Source organism: Serinus canaria, chromosome 1A (assembly GCF_022539315.1).
Source record: "Serinus canaria isolate serCan28SL12 chromosome 1A, serCan2020, whole genome shotgun sequence".
Taxonomy (NCBI): domain Eukaryota; kingdom Metazoa; phylum Chordata; class Aves; order Passeriformes; family Fringillidae; genus Serinus; species Serinus canaria.
In genome coordinates, this window is record NC_066314.1 from 8,576,761 (window position 1) to 8,596,132 (window position 19,372).

The 19,372-nt window shown below is 37.0% G+C and overlaps 1 protein-coding gene across 2 annotated transcripts in view; it reads left to right on the forward strand.

Annotated features, from left to right (window-relative positions):
- SEMA3A (semaphorin 3A) overlaps positions 1-19,372 on the forward strand; it is a 165,958-nt gene that overhangs the window by 38,214 nt on the left and 108,372 nt on the right. For both annotated transcript variants that reach the window (XM_050969949.1, XM_009086868.4), the window contains 2 exons: positions 10,408-10,565; positions 13,235-13,297. In XM_050969949.1, coding sequence (XP_050825906.1) covers positions 10,408-10,565; positions 13,235-13,297 — 221 coding nt within the window. The remainder of the gene's footprint in view (positions 1-10,407; positions 10,566-13,234; positions 13,298-19,372) is intronic.

Sequence of the window (19,372 nt, forward strand, 5' to 3'; positions counted from 1 at the left end):
GGGTTAGGTGCTGAATGATTAATTCTGTTTATGACATTTGGATGGAAGGGAAAAACTGGAAATTCCTTTTTGGTGCACAGAAGGTTGTTGGTGCAACTGGAAACATTTGATAAATAATGTGTACTAATTTGTTCTAATGAACAATAAATATATTGCACACATTGCAGAACCACTGCAATCCAAATCGTTTATCAATGGTGTAAATCCATTGATTTTCATTAAGATAAATTAAGAGCAAATTTGGGCATCATCACTTTATTTTGGCATGGAAGTCTGTGCAAGGAGTGTCAGGGGTTAGAAGTCCCTGCTGTATTTTGCTGCAATTAAAGTGCAGAGTGGAGCTGTGTGTATCTGTATGTGAGCTACACAGACTGCTTAAATGCAGTCATTGCTTTCAGCCCCTTCCTGAAACTCATCCAAAACCTCACTTACTGGTTAGAAGAAACAAGAGCTATTAGAAGAGGGAAGGATGTAAATCCAAGCATGAATTTTACTCATCCGTTCTATTAATGTTATAAGACAGTTCCTTAAAGTGCTGGATATGTAATCAAAGTCAAGGGTAGATCCATTGTGGGAAAACAAAATTTTAACAGAAGGAGTGTTGATAGCTATGTCTGAAATTAAGAATATGAGGTCACTGATATGTACCCATATATGAAAACCTGGACACAGTCCATCTAAGCCAGCTGCTATATAAATTATGATTATAATGATTTACCTACTAGCAGGACTAACCCAAAGCCCTTTTTGTATCTTATTAATCAGAGGACTTTGAAGAGTCGTTACACAGATAGAGACAAGAGTTTCACACATGATTTTCAAGCATAAAAAGACCTTTTGTGAAGCAGGTCAGATGCATTTTCCATCACAAATCTGCTGAAAATACAAGTGTTACTTACTCTATTTTGTAGTTTTGAATATGCAACTAAATTTCCAGGGAATCTTCCTAACCCTATTGTGCATATTAAATAATTCACCTTAGTAAATAATTTGTGCAGATATATATTGTCAGTTCGGTAATGAAAACAAAATACGTCAGAGAAGGCAGAGAAGGACTTTGTAGAAACATAGATTTATGTTAATATTGAAAAAGACCTTGTAGATCATCTAGTTCCAAGAGTATGGGACACCTTGCCATGAGCAGGAGCACCTTGCACTAGACCAGATTGCTCAAAGCCCCATCCAGCATGGCCTTGACCAGTTTCAGGGATGGGTCATCCACATCTTCTCTGAGCAACCTGTGTCTTACCACCTTCATAGCAAAGAATTTCTTGCTCCTATCAAATATAAATCTGCCTGCCATCAGTTTAGAGCTCATTTAATTTCAGATCAAATCTATCTCTGCTGGATTTCCTCCACCCCAGTGTTTGAAGCTGTAGAGACACTCTCCCTTGCAGTCTCTTAAGCCAGTGAAAGCACTGACACTCTCACTTACTGAGGACTCACCCTCTGCAGGTCACCTTCATTCTTACACTGTCTCCATTTTGACATCTAAATCCTTTACAGACCTTCCCCATTCGTCTTTCCAAGAGTCAGTGGTAGCTGGCTTGTCAAACATGAAAGTCACACTTGAAATTAAAACCACCAATCTTTAAAAAAATTTCCTCTGATATTCCCATGGAACTCAACAGCTCATATTTGCTAGTTCTTCTAAATGAGCTAACTTATTTTTGAAGTACATTGATTTGGCACCTGAAAGCAGGATTTCTTTAAGAGTTAAAGATACTTTAATACTTTTGTCCTGGGAAAGAAATACACTTGCATGAGGAAGGGTTTTATCATAACTGCAACTGAAGTACACATATGGACATTGTTTTTACTTTTGACTACTAATAGTCCATGGTGTGTAAATCACAAAGACTGGGTTCTTGACTTTGAGGTTCAAAGTCAAGAACCTCAACCTTCAACCTTTGTTACAAGGTTCCCTTTTAAGAAGGAAATTTTCTAAAACTATTTAAGTAGTTTTTTTTATGTAAAAGTCCCCAAATGTCATTTCAGGTTTTGGCATTATTCAGACAGTTTTATGTCTGAGTTTTTACTCAGAAATAATGGTTCTTTGGAAGATAAACTGACTTTAATAATAATAATGAATAAACCTAAAACTTCTCAAATTGTACTTGTACAAAAGTTATCATGTAGACATTTTGTCCTTGCATTGTGTATCTCTGACTTTTATTGTCATGATTATGACAAAATGAAATCATATCTTTTGAGCTAACTTAAAAGTAGCTTGCCTGAGAAAGCACCCTAATTATTCAACATGCAGCTTCATCAAGTAGCAATTAGATGAAGAGCAAAATCAATTCATCTTTGCTGGCTGCTTAGCCAGTGCTGTTGGACACTGTGAGTACATAAGTGAGTTTCAGGGTAACTCAGGTGCACTTAGGCTGCAGCATGGTCAATGGCTGCAGCAAGCAGCTGTTCCTATAGAGAGCAGCAGCTCTTTTCCTGCCTTGCTTTTGCTCTGGCAGCAAAAGATAATGAATTCTTGCTTTGTTTGGGAGCAATCAGTAAGTAAGAATTGTGCTCCATGCTACACTTGACCCAACATGTGGCGTGCAGAGGATGGGTAGTGACCATCTTCCCACCTCATTCCTGCTTGGAACAACTGTCTCTGTGTTAGTCCCTGCAAAGGTGTTTGTGCCTCTGTGCTGTGATATTTAATGAGACAAGGCCAGTGCTGTTTATAGATAAGGTAATCACTCCTTGAAGTTACAGCTACCCACAGTTTTACTTAATTGATAACCAGTACCGGTTCAGCTCGCTGGAGACTAACTTCATAGAAGTTTCATAGAGAGAGCTGAAAATTGATTAACTTCTAACTAGATCTGATAACTGAGTTATTTAATGAATAGGATTTAGCTGGCTGTTTACCTGTGCTAGCTCAGATGGTGCAATTTCAGGTCATGCAGTGCCACATTGGGCTAACCAAACTCAGAGGGCTGAGTTAATATGCCTGCAGTGTTTGAGTTAGTATGTTTAGTATTTGAGTTAGAATGTTTATAAACTTTGCATTAGATCATTATTTTGCTGTATTATTGCCACATTTTAAACAACCTTGATAGTTGTAGATCTCCTTGAGATTTGGGTACTCATTAGTATGATGCATCACTTTCTTTATTTCTCCTAAGCAGTTCTTATACCAGCAAAAATGGGAGGTAGCAAAGATGTTACCTACTCAAATCTCAAGACAGATAAATTTTCCCTTAGACAGACAACAGCTTAGTAAAACCAGATTATGGCCTCTTTTTGCCATCATATATTCCTGCCTGTTGCATCACACACACATTAAAAAATGCCATAGGTAGTATAGGTAATGTAAGTCTGTGATTATGTGACAATGTTGGGCTTAAATACTTGTGAAGTTCATGGTTAAATGTGTGCATAACCTTTCTCACAAAGATAAGTTCATAATATGGGACGTTATAATAATTTTACAAATGTATGAGATCAAGCTTTACAAGTCTTTGTTTAGCTCAAAGGTTAATATTTCTCATGTTTTATAAGAAAATAACTGAGCCATAGGGATAATCTGGATTCACTTTCAGAGACCAAAAGGACAAATAATACAAATAATAAAGGGAAAACAGGTTGGTTTTAAAAATCTAAATGTTTTATGTCTTTGAAATATCATGCGAGCCCTTCAATTACTCAAACCAAAAACACTTTAAGGGCTGTCGTGTAGCTAAATAGTGCTGACATTAATGAGCTAAAATCTTCTCTCAGTTTTACAGTATAAAAAACATATGCATCAGTATTTTGAAGTCAAAAGATTCCATGCTTATGCTGGTGCAACTGAAACAAAACATGGGTGTAACATTCCTTCTTCCAGGTATCTGGTTTTAATCAATCTGTACTCCTGGCCCCCAGGTTTTCCCTGCTGCAGTGAAAGGTAGGCAGGAGTGTTTCATTTAAAATCCTTGGTTTACATCACGAATGCACAAAAAACTGTATATCTTGTCCTAGCTACCTCTAATTGATTAGTTGTAATAATTCCCTGAATTGTGTTTCTGAACTACATGTTCTCTCAGAAGCAAAAGTTTTGCTCAAAAACAAATATGGTAATGTTTTTTTATTCTTTTAGTAGAGTTCAGTGAAACCAGGTGATTGGCAACTGTTATGATAAGGTAGATGAAGAGGATGAAAGCTAGGACTGATTGAACAGCTGTGAGGGGCTCTGTTCCAATTCTATTTTGATTACTGATAAGATAACCCTCCCTTTTCTCCCAGTGATTTATCTCATTCAAATTACAATAACACTGAATTGCCATCAACAACAAACGCTGTGTAGTTTCAAGTTTCTGTGACTCTAGAGTAGCAAAAACCCAAAGGTGCTGATTACAAGTTTTCATGTTACATTTCTAAAAATGGATAAATCACTTACTGCACTATGTGATCTCATACACTTCATAAGCCTGGTTTTTGTTTCATTTGAGATAAAACTGATCACTTTCTGGTATTTCCAAGCAGCATAATTCTAAAATTATCTGAAAGCATAAGTTGTTGGGTTTTTTTTTGGAGGGGAGGGTGTTGATAATTTATATGTCTCTATTCTCCTGCTCCTAATATGAAATCAAAGACTTACTGGTAAAAATAGTTTGGAAATATTGGAACAGTTGAATATAAGTGAAAGACATATAATCTGACCAGTTAAACTAAAAGATGTCACAAACCAAATGTTTCTTCAATTATTTTTTCCCCCTCAGGTGAAATGCTAAAAAGAAAAAAAAAGAGTAAATTAGTTTTCCTTGTTATGTTTTATAGAACAAACTGTTAGCAAGTTGTTTTTAATGAGGATGGGTGACTGAACCATTCTCCTCACTAAGGGCTAGATCCTAAATTCCCAGTGATGTCTGAGGTGTCAATTGAAGAAAATAATTGTGGTATCGAGTAGTGATACCACAAATCCTGGGTGGAGGGAAAAGGAGTTGTTATCCTCCAGGCTAATGGCATTAGACATGACATGGGGTCAAACTCACCTGATTTCAGACTGGTGTTTTCCATTCTATATGGAAACAGTCCACTGAAGTGTCTCACTTTATGACAGCCATTGTGTCATTATGTCATCTGGGTGGGGACTGGGCTCCCAACAAGTCCAGTGCCTTTTCCATGCTTATACTGCTGGTTTGGTCACATAGCTCTGCTGGCTCATGCCTTGCAGGAAGCTCTCTTGATTTCCTGCCAGTCCCTGCCTTTTCCATAACTGCTTGACTGGGGCAGAAGTCACCATCTGCACTCACAGCAATGAAATGGGGAAGCTGCTGGAGAGGTTGGAAGTTAAAATGCCCACTCCTTTCCTTGTATGTATCTAAGAATTCAGCAAATAATTGCTCAAAGAGTAATGACTAATTTACACCTGGGATTATTTAGAAAGATACACATGCTGATATACAGAACAGGCACAATATGCATCTGTGTAAGCAAGAAATGCATGTGCAAACATGTGGCCACCTGATCCTCTGTAGCCAAAGTAGAAGCCTGGCGAGAGAAGAAGGAAATGTTCTAGCATGACGTTGTGGGAGGCACTGCTCACAGTTCAGCAAAATCCCTGTTTGATGGCATAATGGCATTGACTCATCTTTTACCTGCTGCTGGGAGATCTCCAGCGAGATCTTATCGCTGCTGGCAGAGGAATGCAGGTCGAGAGTTTTGTGCAACCAGCAGCCCACTCACTGGCCTCAGGAGCGTGTTGTGACGAGCAGCACTCCCTGCATGATCCAGTCGCTCTGCAGAGTCACCTGGAATAGGACAGGACCAGATTTGAGTCCTCCTGAGGAAACTAGGAAACCTTCCCTCTGGTTTTTGGAGAAATTGATGTGCCCTTTTGACCCTTATCAACAAAAACAGTCTTGGCTGGTGTTTGTCATTGTGAAGTCTAGAACAGGGACGTAGGCCAAAGCCCACAAATTTTCTAAGTTGTTACACAGACAAACTCTCTCTTGCTAAAAAGATTAAAGATAGTTTGCTTGCTAGTAGATAAGTGAAAAATAAGATGGTTTTCTTTTGTTATGTTCTCCTCCTGACAAACTCCACTGAGGGAACACAGACATAAAACAAGGTTTACAGTGGGATACCAACCATGGATAAACCAAACTTCAGGATCTGCATGAATCTGTATTCATCTTAGCTGTAGCTGTGGTTTTCTGGCTTCTTTAATGAAGAAGTGTGATAAAAATAAACCAAATCTACATTCCTTGTGCATGCATATCTCCATGGATTTCACAGCAGGAATTTGGCCCTCTGTGTGTATATATACTATTAAGTTACAATTCCATTAGCAAATTAAATAACCACGTATTAAAACGAAGGCAAGAGTTAGGGACTGGTTTTCTTCTGTAAATTTGCCAACTCTCTCTGGCAAAGTGAATGTTCTGACACAAGTCAGACTGGATCAACAGACACATCAGTTAATAGAAAAAAGAGCATGCAGAGTCTACAGAAAAGCACTTTGAAAGAGGTCAAATACTTCAAGCTTGGACACTGGCTGAGAAAGGAGACTAAGATGGAGCAAGTAAGTCAGGAATGTGCATTGAAGCTAGTTGAAGTGGTTATTAGGGGCATCTAGCCCACAAACCCTGAGGAATTCAGTCTCCATCTCGTTTCAGTGATCATCACATTCATTATAATATGACTATTTTTAAGATATGGTGCATTTGAAACTGTTTTGGTCACCTGTAACACTTGATAAATGTGGGAATGAAGCACCAATAATGAAAGCAATAACATTTTTTTTACCTTCAAAATACCACCACCCACTTCAAATCTACCTCATACAGCATTTCACAGGCAATGCTATATGCAGTGGTTAGCTGTATAGGGCTCATTCATTCCTGCTCAAAGTACAGGTGTGACTACAGCTGAGGATGTGTCAAAAGGAAATGAGAAAATTATCTCAGGGCAATTACTGAAGAAATTCTCTGGGAAATTACTGAAGAAACGGTGGAGTAATGTTACATCTGTGCAATAAAAATAACTGCACAGATCATAGAGGAAGTAAAAAAGGAAAAAAAAGACAACCATTACCTGTCTGCATAGAACATGGCTAGGCCAACATTTAATAATAAGGGGAAAAAAAAAGGGAAATATTTAGGCTATGCTAGTAGACAGTATTAATTTCATTGATTCATTGAATGCATTCATCATTTCCTCTTGTCATTACAATGCAATCTTTGTTGTAAATCTTGGTTTATGTTATCACTGATCATCCACTAACCTTGCCAGCATGAGTGATGGACTCTTAGTAGAATTGATGGATGCCAGTGCCCTTCTGGGATTGAGCCCTGTCTTTGCTCTTTCTCTCAGCAGTAGACACTCATTGGATAATGAAGACACTGGATAGTAAACACTTTAAAATTAATGAATTTGAGGAGGTGGAATACTTAATTTGTATTGATTGTGCAAATGCCATTGCTTTGCTCTTCAACACCCTTTTCCAGGGTGGTCTGTAAAGCCACATTCATCACTGAATGAATGTGAAGAAGTTCCTCTCCTGTTGATTCACAGTTAGAATCAACAGGAGAAGAACTGCAAAAATGATTGAGGATTTGTCCTCCTACTTTTGATGTAGCTCAAACCTACCTAAATAAGTAGTGATTGAGAATCATCAACACACAAATGACATTTTTCTCCTCAGCCTATATTTTCCATCTGATCCCTGACAGGGAGAAACCTGATGTCATGTGATTTAAAATACACTGCTTGGAGCATATCTACACCTAATCTTTTGGGCAACAGATCCTGGAAATCCAGTTATCATCTGCAAAAGTCAGTAATGTTGCAATATGACACATACTGAATTAAAACCTAGGAAAAATGTCCCATTCTTAGAGAAGAAAATGGAATTTACCTGTTAGTTTGACTTTAAATTCCATGTTCATAAAAAAACCCGACAGTGTTGGGGTTGTATGCTCTGAAAGTCACAGAAAATGAAAAGGAAAAAAACCCTATTATATATTTCCCTGCACAGCCACACCTGGTCCTTTTAAGTTTTACTGTGGAGACTTATGAACAGTGAAGATGATGATGTAATTTACTCTTGGCCATAATAAACCTTAGACTCCAATGCTATGATCTCACATTTTTTCATTAATATTAGAAAGAAAAAAAAAACAAACATCAATCGCCATCTGAAAATGTGAATATTTAGAACTCTGCATTAGCAAAATCATATCAGGCTTCTTTTAAGCCAAGTAGCTTTGTGCCTAACTGATCTCTTTTTTATTTTTATCAGTTTTACCTTTGTGTAACATCGACTTCAGCAGACACTTGTCTTTACGCTGCAGTCACAAAGGGCAGAATCATACATATATGAGTTCAAACCAACAAAGATGAAAAAATTACAAAGGTTTTTGACAGCTGTATTATCAGAAAAATTATCAGATACAGATGACAGCAGAGCATTTCTAGCCAAGAGAGAGTTTTAAGACAAGTTAAGCAATCAATCATCTACATCACTCACTATTCAGCGAGTCGACATTCAACATCTGAATCAGTCATTACAGAGTAAAGAGAATTAGTAAAGTCTCTTACAAAATGCAAATAAGTGAACTGGAGGACAATAGAGTCAAATTCTAGAACTTGGCAGGAAGCCATAAGAATTATTTTGACAAGACTGCTTGAGGTAATTTGATTGTTACATTTAAAAGAAAAATAATTTTTAAAAAGTGAGCTTCAGTCTTGAGCAGTACAATTTGTGATATAAATGTATAGTTATATTTAGTGACAAGAAGTGTAGTATAAGGAACAAAATATGGTATCTGCTCTGATGCTTTGCTACACTGCTACATGAATTAACTATTTTTTGGTGGTAGTGAGAGCTTTTCCAAATAAATACAAAGAGTATTAAAGCTAAAAGCTATCTTAAATGGTATGCAACTAACAGTGTTTGTCTTCCTTGAGTATGTTGCCTACTAATGTTTTTGAAGAGTTTCAACCTGCTTCAAAATGTATAAGGGAACATCAAAAATAGGTTTAACATCTGCAGAGCTACAAAGCTGCAGGTGTGAAATTCTGTAAAATCGTGTGTCACTATTACCTAGGTCCAAAAAATCCCCACCTAACATCTTCCTTGTCCATACAAAAGAATGAGTTAAAAAGAAGGAAAATGAGCTGAAAATTAGGCAGAAACTTTTAACAGCAGTTTCTCCTTGATTTCTATCAGTAGGTGGGATTACTCACTTCTTAGTTGGAATAATGGTGGAAAATGGGAGTGATCTTACTGAAAACCAAAAAGCCATAGAAGGTAGGTGTACTGTTAGGTGAATCCTAGACATTCAGGCATTTGGCATGTGATCTGAGAGGAGTTACATACATCCTTGGCTTGCCCATGTGGCAGAACTGATGCAGACATTACATGCCTGAAGCTCAGGCCATGCCCTCTGGCCATCAGCCCTTTGGATGCTGATGTATTCACTCGCTTTCTTATCGTGTCTTCATGGCTCCATTGATGAATGGAGCTTCTCCTGCGCCTAATGCTGCATGTTTGCCTTCTTCATTCACAAGCTGAGGGCTAGAACCATGTAGAATTTGTCATTGCCAGGAAACTTTCTTATTGATGAGTTACTAGTGGAGACATGCCTTATAATGATAAAGATGGTTTGGTTTTGGTCCCAATATGAACATAGATAGGCATAAAGAAAGTGAGTTCTCATTAGTATTTATACTATTATGGTCCATAACTTATGGTAATAGTATTTTTCAGAAAAATGCATATAACTTTGTTCATTTTTGAGTAGCCAAGATGATTCTGTGGATTCTTTGTACTTAAAGAAAATCCTGTCTATGGCAAATGCAGATCTCTGTGAGGGATACCAGCAGTAGAAAATTACTACTAAGTTTAAAGAGAAACAAGGTTACTTTCTCTAGTTAAATTCTTGTTCCAAGCAAGGGCACAACATGCTGCCTGTGTGAGAAAGCTCAGAAGATAATACATTTAAGAATAGGTGCTGCATGTTATTTTATCTCATCAGCTAGTCATTCTTACAGTTTTTCTCATAACTTACAAATCTTTATAAAATATTTTTTACTGCTGGAAATAGATTTTGTGTTTAGATGTGTTTATCAGCCCATTATCCCCAAGTTTATCCTGGCAAATCTCATTGATTGAACAAAATTGAACTTTGTCCAACAGTTGATAGCCTACATGGATAGAATTTTACCACCTAAAAGCTCATACAGGTTTTTAATTGATTTCACTGTTTTTTCGACCTCTTTGTAGAGCTGACTCTCACAAGCAGTTTGGGTGCTTGAAATAAATATGTAAATAATGCTAATAAATAGTAAATAATGCTTTCACTTGTTTCTACACCATAAGCACAAATTCTTAAAATGATATCTGTACAAGCCAAAATAAAAGTCTCTGTTTCCTTTCACCATATTAACAACAGAAGTATTACCTTTATCTTACAGAAATGTTGGAATCCAACAATGTAATCAATTTCAATGGACTAGCTAATAGCTCCAGTTACCACACTTTCCTCTTGGATGAAGAACGTGGCCGGCTGTACGTTGGAGCAAAGGATCACATATTTTCTTTCAACCTGGTTAACATCAAGGAATATCAAAAGGTACGTTCCTTAACATTCTGTGCAATGTAAATATGTGCTTTGAATGTTAAAGACTGGTTGCTCAAACCACATTGTGCACTCTTGGAATTATATAGGAAGTGTTTGGACGTCAGGAGTACTGCTACGACAAAAATATTTGCTGACTATATGAAAAGCAATTTATAATGAGCCTGTGACCTTTGACTATATAATCTACAATATTTTTTTAAGACTACAAAAAAGAAGTCAATGATAAGTGAATAATTTAGCTATTTCCCAAACAAGGCATACTTTCATGGCAACTGCTAAAAAAGCCAAGCATCTGTTATGACAGCTTAAACAGAAAGGCCTTACTGCTCTGTATTTGTCTGCAGATAAAAGGAGCTATTTGGGAGTCCAAGTGTTGATTTTTCTTCCTTAACTCAGCACTTGTAGGCACTCTGCTCTGTTTTGAACCAAAACAGTTCCAGTATTAATAAAAGAGGAACAAGTCCATAAAATATTCCTGTTCCTGGTGGAGATTGTAACTTTCCAGTGAAAGTTGGTGACTAATTAAAAGTGGAAAAGCAGTTTAGTGTCATTCTTCTGCTGGAGTCCAAATAAATAATTAAGTTTTCCTTTATTTTAGTAAGAAAAAATGCCAAGAAGGTAAACAATGGGATGGAGGTTTGATTTGTTATATTAAGTATTTTGATGGCACATTTTAAAATCCAGAGAGTACCCTTTTATGAGAGATATATTGCTTCAATACCCAGGGATTATTCTTTTTTCTTAGTGTTCCTGACCTTTTGGCCGTTTGACTATTAGCTTCCTAAGATGATAGCAATAAATACCTTGTGTTTTCTGTTCAGAGGGAAGACAGGCTATTCATTTGTATTCTCTAAGGATAAGAGGATAAAAGGAAAACTGAGTATTTTCTTTTCTATTCTCTTTAGTGCAGCTATAAAGGAAACTAGCTATTTGTTTGAATTCTCTGAGGGATCAATAGCTTAATGTGCAAAACATCTGGAATAATTAAAGGAAAGAAGGTGTTTCCATTGCAGAAAACAGCTCTGTAGAATGGGAGAGATTGTATTTTACATACTTACGTATTCAGATACTTTTAGAACACTGTTTGACTTTACAAACAGTATAGATTAAATAAATATACTGCTACTATACAAATAGTAATAGATTAAATAAAGAATTGCTGTCAGTAATGTGAAAATGTATGTTAGCAACAGACTTAGAGAATTTAGACTGGATTTAAGAATAGACAAAAGGCTTTAAGAATTTGGAGATCTGTTTATTATAGATAGGAGAGTCATGTAAGACACTTCAATCAATATTACAGTGCAGCCAGTGCTACACTTGAGCTCAAACTTCACTGGTTTTTGCTTCTGCCATCTAAGAAAACTCCTCAAGTTTCTGTCTAAATGCTGATGGTGACATCAAAACTCAAAAAGCCAAATTTTTCACTGTACTAGAACCAGTTTGGCTTAGCTGTCTTTTAAACCAAATTGGAGGAAAAGACTTTACTGTGAAACTATGGAGAAAGAACATCTGTCTTGAAATACACTCGTTTGAAAAATACTCAGATTTTTGCCCAAAACTTGAACTAAACTTGAACTGGTCCTTTTGGGATATCTGAGAAGTTTGGTTAATGTTTTTCAACCTAGTAAATTTAAATTTTCACATCTCTGCACATTTTAAGCTGAGAATAGCAACAGGAAGTAGTGGGAATCCTCTGAGAGAGAATGTGCTCATAAAATTTTCAGCCTTATTTTATAGACTTACGATGTTTGATGGCTACTTGGATTTCTTTCAGAATATTTTGAATTTAAAAAATATTGCAAAGTGTGTTTCCAAATATTATCTGCAACATCTCTTTTGACCCCTTCAGTCATCCACATTCCATCTTTTTTTTTTTAATATTTTGCCTTTTGCTTTCTATTAACAAACTATATTGAACACCAAGACTGTAATCCAGACTTAAGGCCATTCATATTGCATTATCTGAGGCTCCCAAATGAATAGCCTGGCATTTTATGGGAAGATCATGTTTTATTCTATATGTAATTCCTAAAAGCTTTTCAAAGAAACATGAATAATTGACTGTGAGGGTCTCTGGATTTTCTCTGTACGAGGTGAGATCCATTTTCTTCTAAGCAAACACTACAGAAAACCTAGATTTAGGATTAGTTGCTTTAGGGTGGCTCTATAGAAACAGCATAAACATTTCTATTTTGATGATGCAATACTTGTCAAATACCATGACTCCTTTTTTATTATTTAATTAACTGAACCAGCAAAAGAGTGAACTATTAGATACACTCTAATAGAAGAGGCAAACACCTTATTTCTGATGCTGGGAGTCTAATGTGAGATTGTATTTCCGTTATGTGAGATTTAAAAGAACACTCAGTCAATGGAGAGTCAACCCTCTTATCATTAGGACTGGAGATTCACAGCTGAAATCCACAATGCAGAACTTCAAGATTGTTTGTGCTATGACACCTCTTATTCCTGGTTTTGCTCCCAATAGTTCATTCCTTTGTTGCCAAAATTTTAAGAAAGAAAAGGAAATAAAGAAAAGAATGGTGTGGGGGGGGAAATAATTTGTGTAAAGGGACTCTGTAAGCATTTGGTCTGCAATTTGTGAATGCTGAAGCATGAAATAACACAATGTGATTTTTGTTTTGTGTCTTTAGATTGTTTGGCCTGTATCACATTCCCGAAGGGATGAGTGCAAGTGGGCTGGAAAAGATATTGTGGTAAGTACAAATCTTTTTAGCTTTTTTTTTTTTTTCCTTTTATAAAACATTGTAAATATTTTATTATGTCCTACTGTGTTAATTCTTAAAGTATTTTTCCTACTCTGTGAGGTCACACGTCTGATCATAACTTCACTCTTGAGTTTTCTCAGTCCTCTTACATAGAAACGTTATTATATTACCAAGGGTTTCTATTTATAAATGGAAATCATGCAGATGAAATAAAAATAATATACCAAAAAGAAAAAAAAATCAGTAAGAAAGAAGAAATATCAGAATGAGAAATATTTGCCCTTGCACACTCATCTCCTGATAAGAAGGTACATAATGTTTTGACCCATTTTTGCCCTGCTCCAGGTCCCAGTCCTCAGGGAGTTCCAAGAAGTGCTTTCTCTTTGTAGCATCTCTCTGGAGCCAGTGGGTTCCCCAGAGCACTTTCCTGCATGGAGTTCATCCCAATATTGAGGTCAAGGTGGTTAAACATCCTGCATCAGTTTTGGTGCCTCTGAAAAGACACTGCTACACCAGGCATCATTTTCTGAACATTTTCCCTCATTCCTGTGTACATCATATTCCCATATTTATGAGGGAAGAGAGACATAGCCAGTAGCCCCAAATAGCAATCATTCCACACTGACAGTAGCTGTCTTTTTTATAGGAACAGTGTGGGACACAGGGCTGAAGAAAAGGGGGAAAAACAGATAAAAAATACATGCACGCAATAAGCCAAACAAATACTTGCATAGCAAAGCCAAGTGGGAAATCATCGTGGTTGCCAAGGTAGAAGTGAGAGTGGAACTTGGCCCCGTGTGTATATGCTATTGGCCTGATTTTCAGAGATGATTCTGTAAAATATTCATAATGCCAACCATATGCCTCTGGAGAGCTCCATTTGAATAATTTCCTAGGTCATAATAAAAATAGTCTCATCAGTCTTTACCTAGGCCATAGAGGACAGTTGTCTTCAGAAAATGCCATCTGGGAGCAGTAGAGGTAGTTTGGGTAAAAAGTAAGAAATATGGGCTAAGCTAAATATGTAATGGGACAGCTGAAATGCCAGATACCCAAGCTATCTCATTACATAGAAATAATGCATTTTAAGTAATCCATGCTCATGTCCACAAATAATTTTCAGGAGTAGTTTGCAAGGTGAAGACTAGAATACTTAATATTCAAGGTTATAAAAAGGGACTAGTGTTAAATGTATGAGCAAATTAACTAACCTTCCTGCTTCATCTCATGTGAAGTATTGTGATATTACATTAGGTAGATTTTTTTTAATGACTGGAGCAAAAACCTACAAAACTAATAAGAGATTCAGTACCTAGCATATTCTTATGTTTTTTTAATAATTATTTTTAGAAATTCACCGTCGTAAGAAAGAGTATGTTTTATACATTTGACTGAGCTGATTCTAATTCAGCTTAGCTGTTTAAAATTGTGGAGACACACATTCTGGAGTAAGCTGAGAGGTCCCCATCTGACTGTAGTGAGCTTGAGAGGACTGCTTATGCTGTAACTTTTATACACCTTGGTTCTTTTGCTTCCTGTGATACTAGTACAGCTACACCTGCTGATCATGGGTAGGTGAAGCCCACACCACTGTGCAGTGCACTGTGTGACCCTGGCAGTAGATCCTGTAAGGTTAGATCCTGTAAGGTTTTTTAGGATGGTTTTGCTTTTTTTTTTTTTTGGGGTGTTGTTTTTGGTTTTTTGTAATTTTAGGGTTCTCTACAGGAGTAGGTGAGAAATAAACATGTAGGAGGCTATAAAGAGGGAATACATATCTTGTTGTGATCAGAACATTGTCTTTAAATATTTACAGTTACCATGCCAGAAAACAGTGCATTACAAGCAACATATTCGACACAGCTTCTTAACTCTAATTACAGATAATTAAAAAATCCTTCTTTTCATCTCTTTTTTATTACTTAAAGCCATTGTCAGTACCTTGGGAGTGTGAAATATACAGGCCATAAAAATAACTCAACAAACCCTCATTAGATGGAACAGGAGAAAAAGAGGACAAATAAAGTGACTTATGAACCAGGCTCGACATAATACTGCTTTCAGCATGCACCACTTCTAAGATATTATATACTCCTCACTTGTGGTGGTTCAAAACTTTCTACATGACAGCCTATACTTCTGCATTGAGGTCTTTTTTTTGAAAAAAACCCTCCTTTTAATTATTGATCTCTAGGGTAAGTCAGTGCTGAAAATGCAACCCCCACTAATGGGCCAGGTGCGCTGCAGCAGCTGCAGCACAAGCACAACCCCGGCCCTGCCCCACTGCTAACCTCAGCCATGACCTCTGAGATTTCCTCTCATAATTAGAAGAGGTAATTCAGCGTTGTTTTCACTCCTTCAGAGGGATTCCTTATCCTGATGCTGTCAGTCATGCCCGTCTCAGCACAGCAGGTTCGTGGCTCAGGATGGTCCACATGGGATTTGGGGAGAGCAGCCAATGGGGCCTGTTCCTGCTCTCCTGCTGCCCCTTTGTTACTGAAACAGTCATTTTAATTTCTGTTTTTAAAGGACTTAGAATATGTTAATTACTTAAACTTTACTCACTGTTTAGGTGGATAAAACTTTTAAAGTGCGCTTGGATTTTTTCCATATGAGTACGCTGAGAAGAGTTGCTGAAGACTCCCCCGAACCCCAGCTATGCAATACTTATTAAAGCAGGACTTCTCTGAAAAAGGTTAACTGCAAAAATATAGATTTTTCCCAATAAAATCGTAATTACTGACCCTTGTAAGTACTTAGTATTACAATATATTTCCATTTTCTCAGTATAGAGTATCACAAGAACCAAAGTAACATTGTTCATGAAAAATTAAAGGCTATAAATAATAAATAGGATATTTGCTTACGTAATTCAACTAAATGAGTAATTCTGTGAGGATTTCTTGCTATTCTGGACTTCAGTGTCTTATTTGATCTATTCTGGTTTCTGTTAGTCCTGTGAATATTTCTCATGATTCCTGGCCAGACCTTGGTAATGATCAAAGAAGACAAATTCTCTACAGAATAATTCTCAGCTTTTATACTAAACTTACAGAACAGTTATACTGCTAGTCACATTCCTCACTGGTGAGCCTCAATATTTCATTTAAAAATACAACAGTCACCTACATATACACATGGCAACCTCTGCATTAAATGTGGGATAAATAACAGGTAACTAACAGGAAAAGAAAAGTGGCTACAATTCTATTTTGACATTCCTGGGATATCATAAACCAGCAAAGCAGAGCTTGGTGGTTTACAAAAGTTATCAGCAACAATATTTAGTTTTGCAGGTAGGCTTAGAGCAAGGATAAGTTCTTGACTGGAAACCTCATTTAGTCCTTAAACTGTTAATTTGCCATTGCTTTGAAAGTTTTGGCTGCTTTGGCTGTTTAGTCAATATATCTCTGCATTAGATTTGCACTGTAGCAGTAGCTCACAAATGACACAATTAATCAGAGAAATTCCTATTAAAGGGTACAATAGGTTTCTATTACCTGAAAGCTTAAAAAATGTGTTTCTGAAGGGCACCTTAGGATGTTACTTTCAAGTGCAATTTGACTATCCAATTTATATAGCCACTTTTAAAGATTCCAGGTCAAATTAAATTGTTGAAACCGTCCCTTCTGGCCTTGACATGTATAAATGTATAAAATTTCAGTAGGTGCTTTACCAAAGTCACATAGGACAAGCTGCACAAGGGCAGACACACACTTTGCACACTGGATGTGTATTTCTCACCAGAAACATCCATCTCCCTGGAAACATTTCAGAAACGTTTCAGAAACATTTCTCACATCAATGTGTATTTCTCACCAGAAACATCCATCTCCCTGGATGTTTCTGGTGAGAAATACACATTGATGTAAAAACAGATACAGAGAGTCCCAAGTACTTTACTTGGTACCAGCAAGTTCCTACATCTGCTCTGTCACATGAACATGGAGTTACTCCATCCAGGTCCAGAAAGAGTTACACTTCTGTGTACACAGCTGAAGTGCACCAGCACGTTTGCATGTGGGTAAGCACTGACTGCACTTAATAATAAAAGGAGATAGGCATCTACCTGGGCTATTTAATTGGAATTAAATTTTACCTACTTATTATCTCTCACCTGATTCCAACTGCGCTTAACTTTTTTAATCTTAATAGTTCTCTTGACAGCAATTTGGAATCACGTTAGATCAGAATTCTATTTCCAGGGACAAAGTAGTAAGGCTCTTTACACATATTTTATGACATAGCCATATTCTGTGCATACTTCTTTGCATCAAAGTGTAGCTAGCACTTGATTATTCAATTTATTGTCCACACAAATAGAATCACATGACTGTAATTTAATGCACCATGTCATTTGTTACAGTAATATTTAAAGCCAAAATGTTTGTATGTGATCTTAGTTTATGGCTTCTTTAAAGTCTTCCATCCCCTGCCTAAAATATAGGAAGGTGGAGGATTGATCTTTAGGATTATGGATCCATCAGTGTGCAATGATTTAATTTGGAAAGAGAGAAAAAAATAAAAGAACCCAGAAAGTAAAAAGTGACTCAACAAATGTCCCTTAGCCATATCTGGTGATATTTAGGAAAAAACATAGTTGGCAATAATTGAACGTGAGTCCCTTTAACTCATTTTATTACTGTTGTTGCCTTAGGGAAAATAGAAGAACATAGAGGCAGAAAGTAAAAGTAATTCTTTTAATCTGTTATTGTAAACAAAGATCTGAAGAGGGAATCTGAAAATTAAATATACAGTGTTGGCTGGATCTAGAAAGCATGTTTCTAAATTCATCTGACAGGCACAATTTTTCCAGTCAAGTTACCTCTGGCCTTTTGGGTGTGCCAAGGAGAAGTTCATTCCCTTCTGTCAAGGTTCTTCCTTTGGAGGACATCTACAGCCAAATTTCCAGCTTTTCTACCATGAACCTTCACTGCCATTCCTTTTTCCTTTCTGGCTTCCTGTCTCCAGCACAGCAGTAGAATTCTTTACCAAAGCCTAAAGACTCAGGATGCCCATCCAGACTGAGGGAAAGAGAAAGGTGAATGTCTCCTGGGAAGAGGGGGAAAATGACTAAAAATCCTAAACAACAGGTCTCAAATGAGTTTTGGGACAGAATTTATTCTCAGTACGACCTACTACAAGAAGAAAGGTGGTTTTTGTGACGTGTAAGATAAATAGTGCCGGATCATATTCCTTCTTACTCTTGACTGTTCCAGTTAGTATGCTGGGTTTTTCAACTTGAGGGCTCCTCAGCCCTTCTTCTTGTGGACACAAGGTTCTCTAATGTGGACACAATTTCCTACCAAACAATTCCTTGCCATTTGGGAGTTGAGAGAGTGAGACATTTGTAAGCTGTGTGCAGCTGTAATACTGCTGCTTTGGAAAACTGCTGAGCACAGATTACAGACAAAAGAGAAAGATGGGGGGGAAAAACCTCTCAAAATGTAAAACCACTTCAACTTAGAGGTGAACTGGGCCTGGTAAAAAAGGAGTTAAGGACATTGGAATCTTTCAAAGTCCTGTGGAGCTCTCAAACAGACCTGGTCCCCCCAGGAACTTCTGCTTGTGCCAGCTCCAGTTCTTGGATGGACCCCCACAACACACCAGCATAAAGCCTCATTTATGGGGTATTTCAGATGTTGATCCTACAGCTTGTGTTCATTAGGCATTTGCATATATTTCTTTCTATGAACTGACCAAGGAAAATCAGTTACTGTAAGGTAATAACTTGTGTCCTTGTACAGAGGAAGAATTAGGTTGGCAGTTGTTCATATTTTCATATTTTACCCATTTATGTATCATGGGAAGTCATTTAAGTCTTTCAGTATGGGGAAAAAATTGATATAGATCAAGGAGAAAGCTAATTTTCCAATTTTGGGTTCATTTTTCTGTTATAGGTGTGACTATAGAAATTTGCTTCTGAAGGAAATTTAATATTCAGCAGATTTAATGCAGTCTTGCAGAAATGTTTTCTTTGTTGCTTTTGAAATACAGAGTTAGAAGAGGGAATGTAACGGAGAAATGATGGAAAAAAAATCTTCCCAAAGTTATGAGGTTTAATTT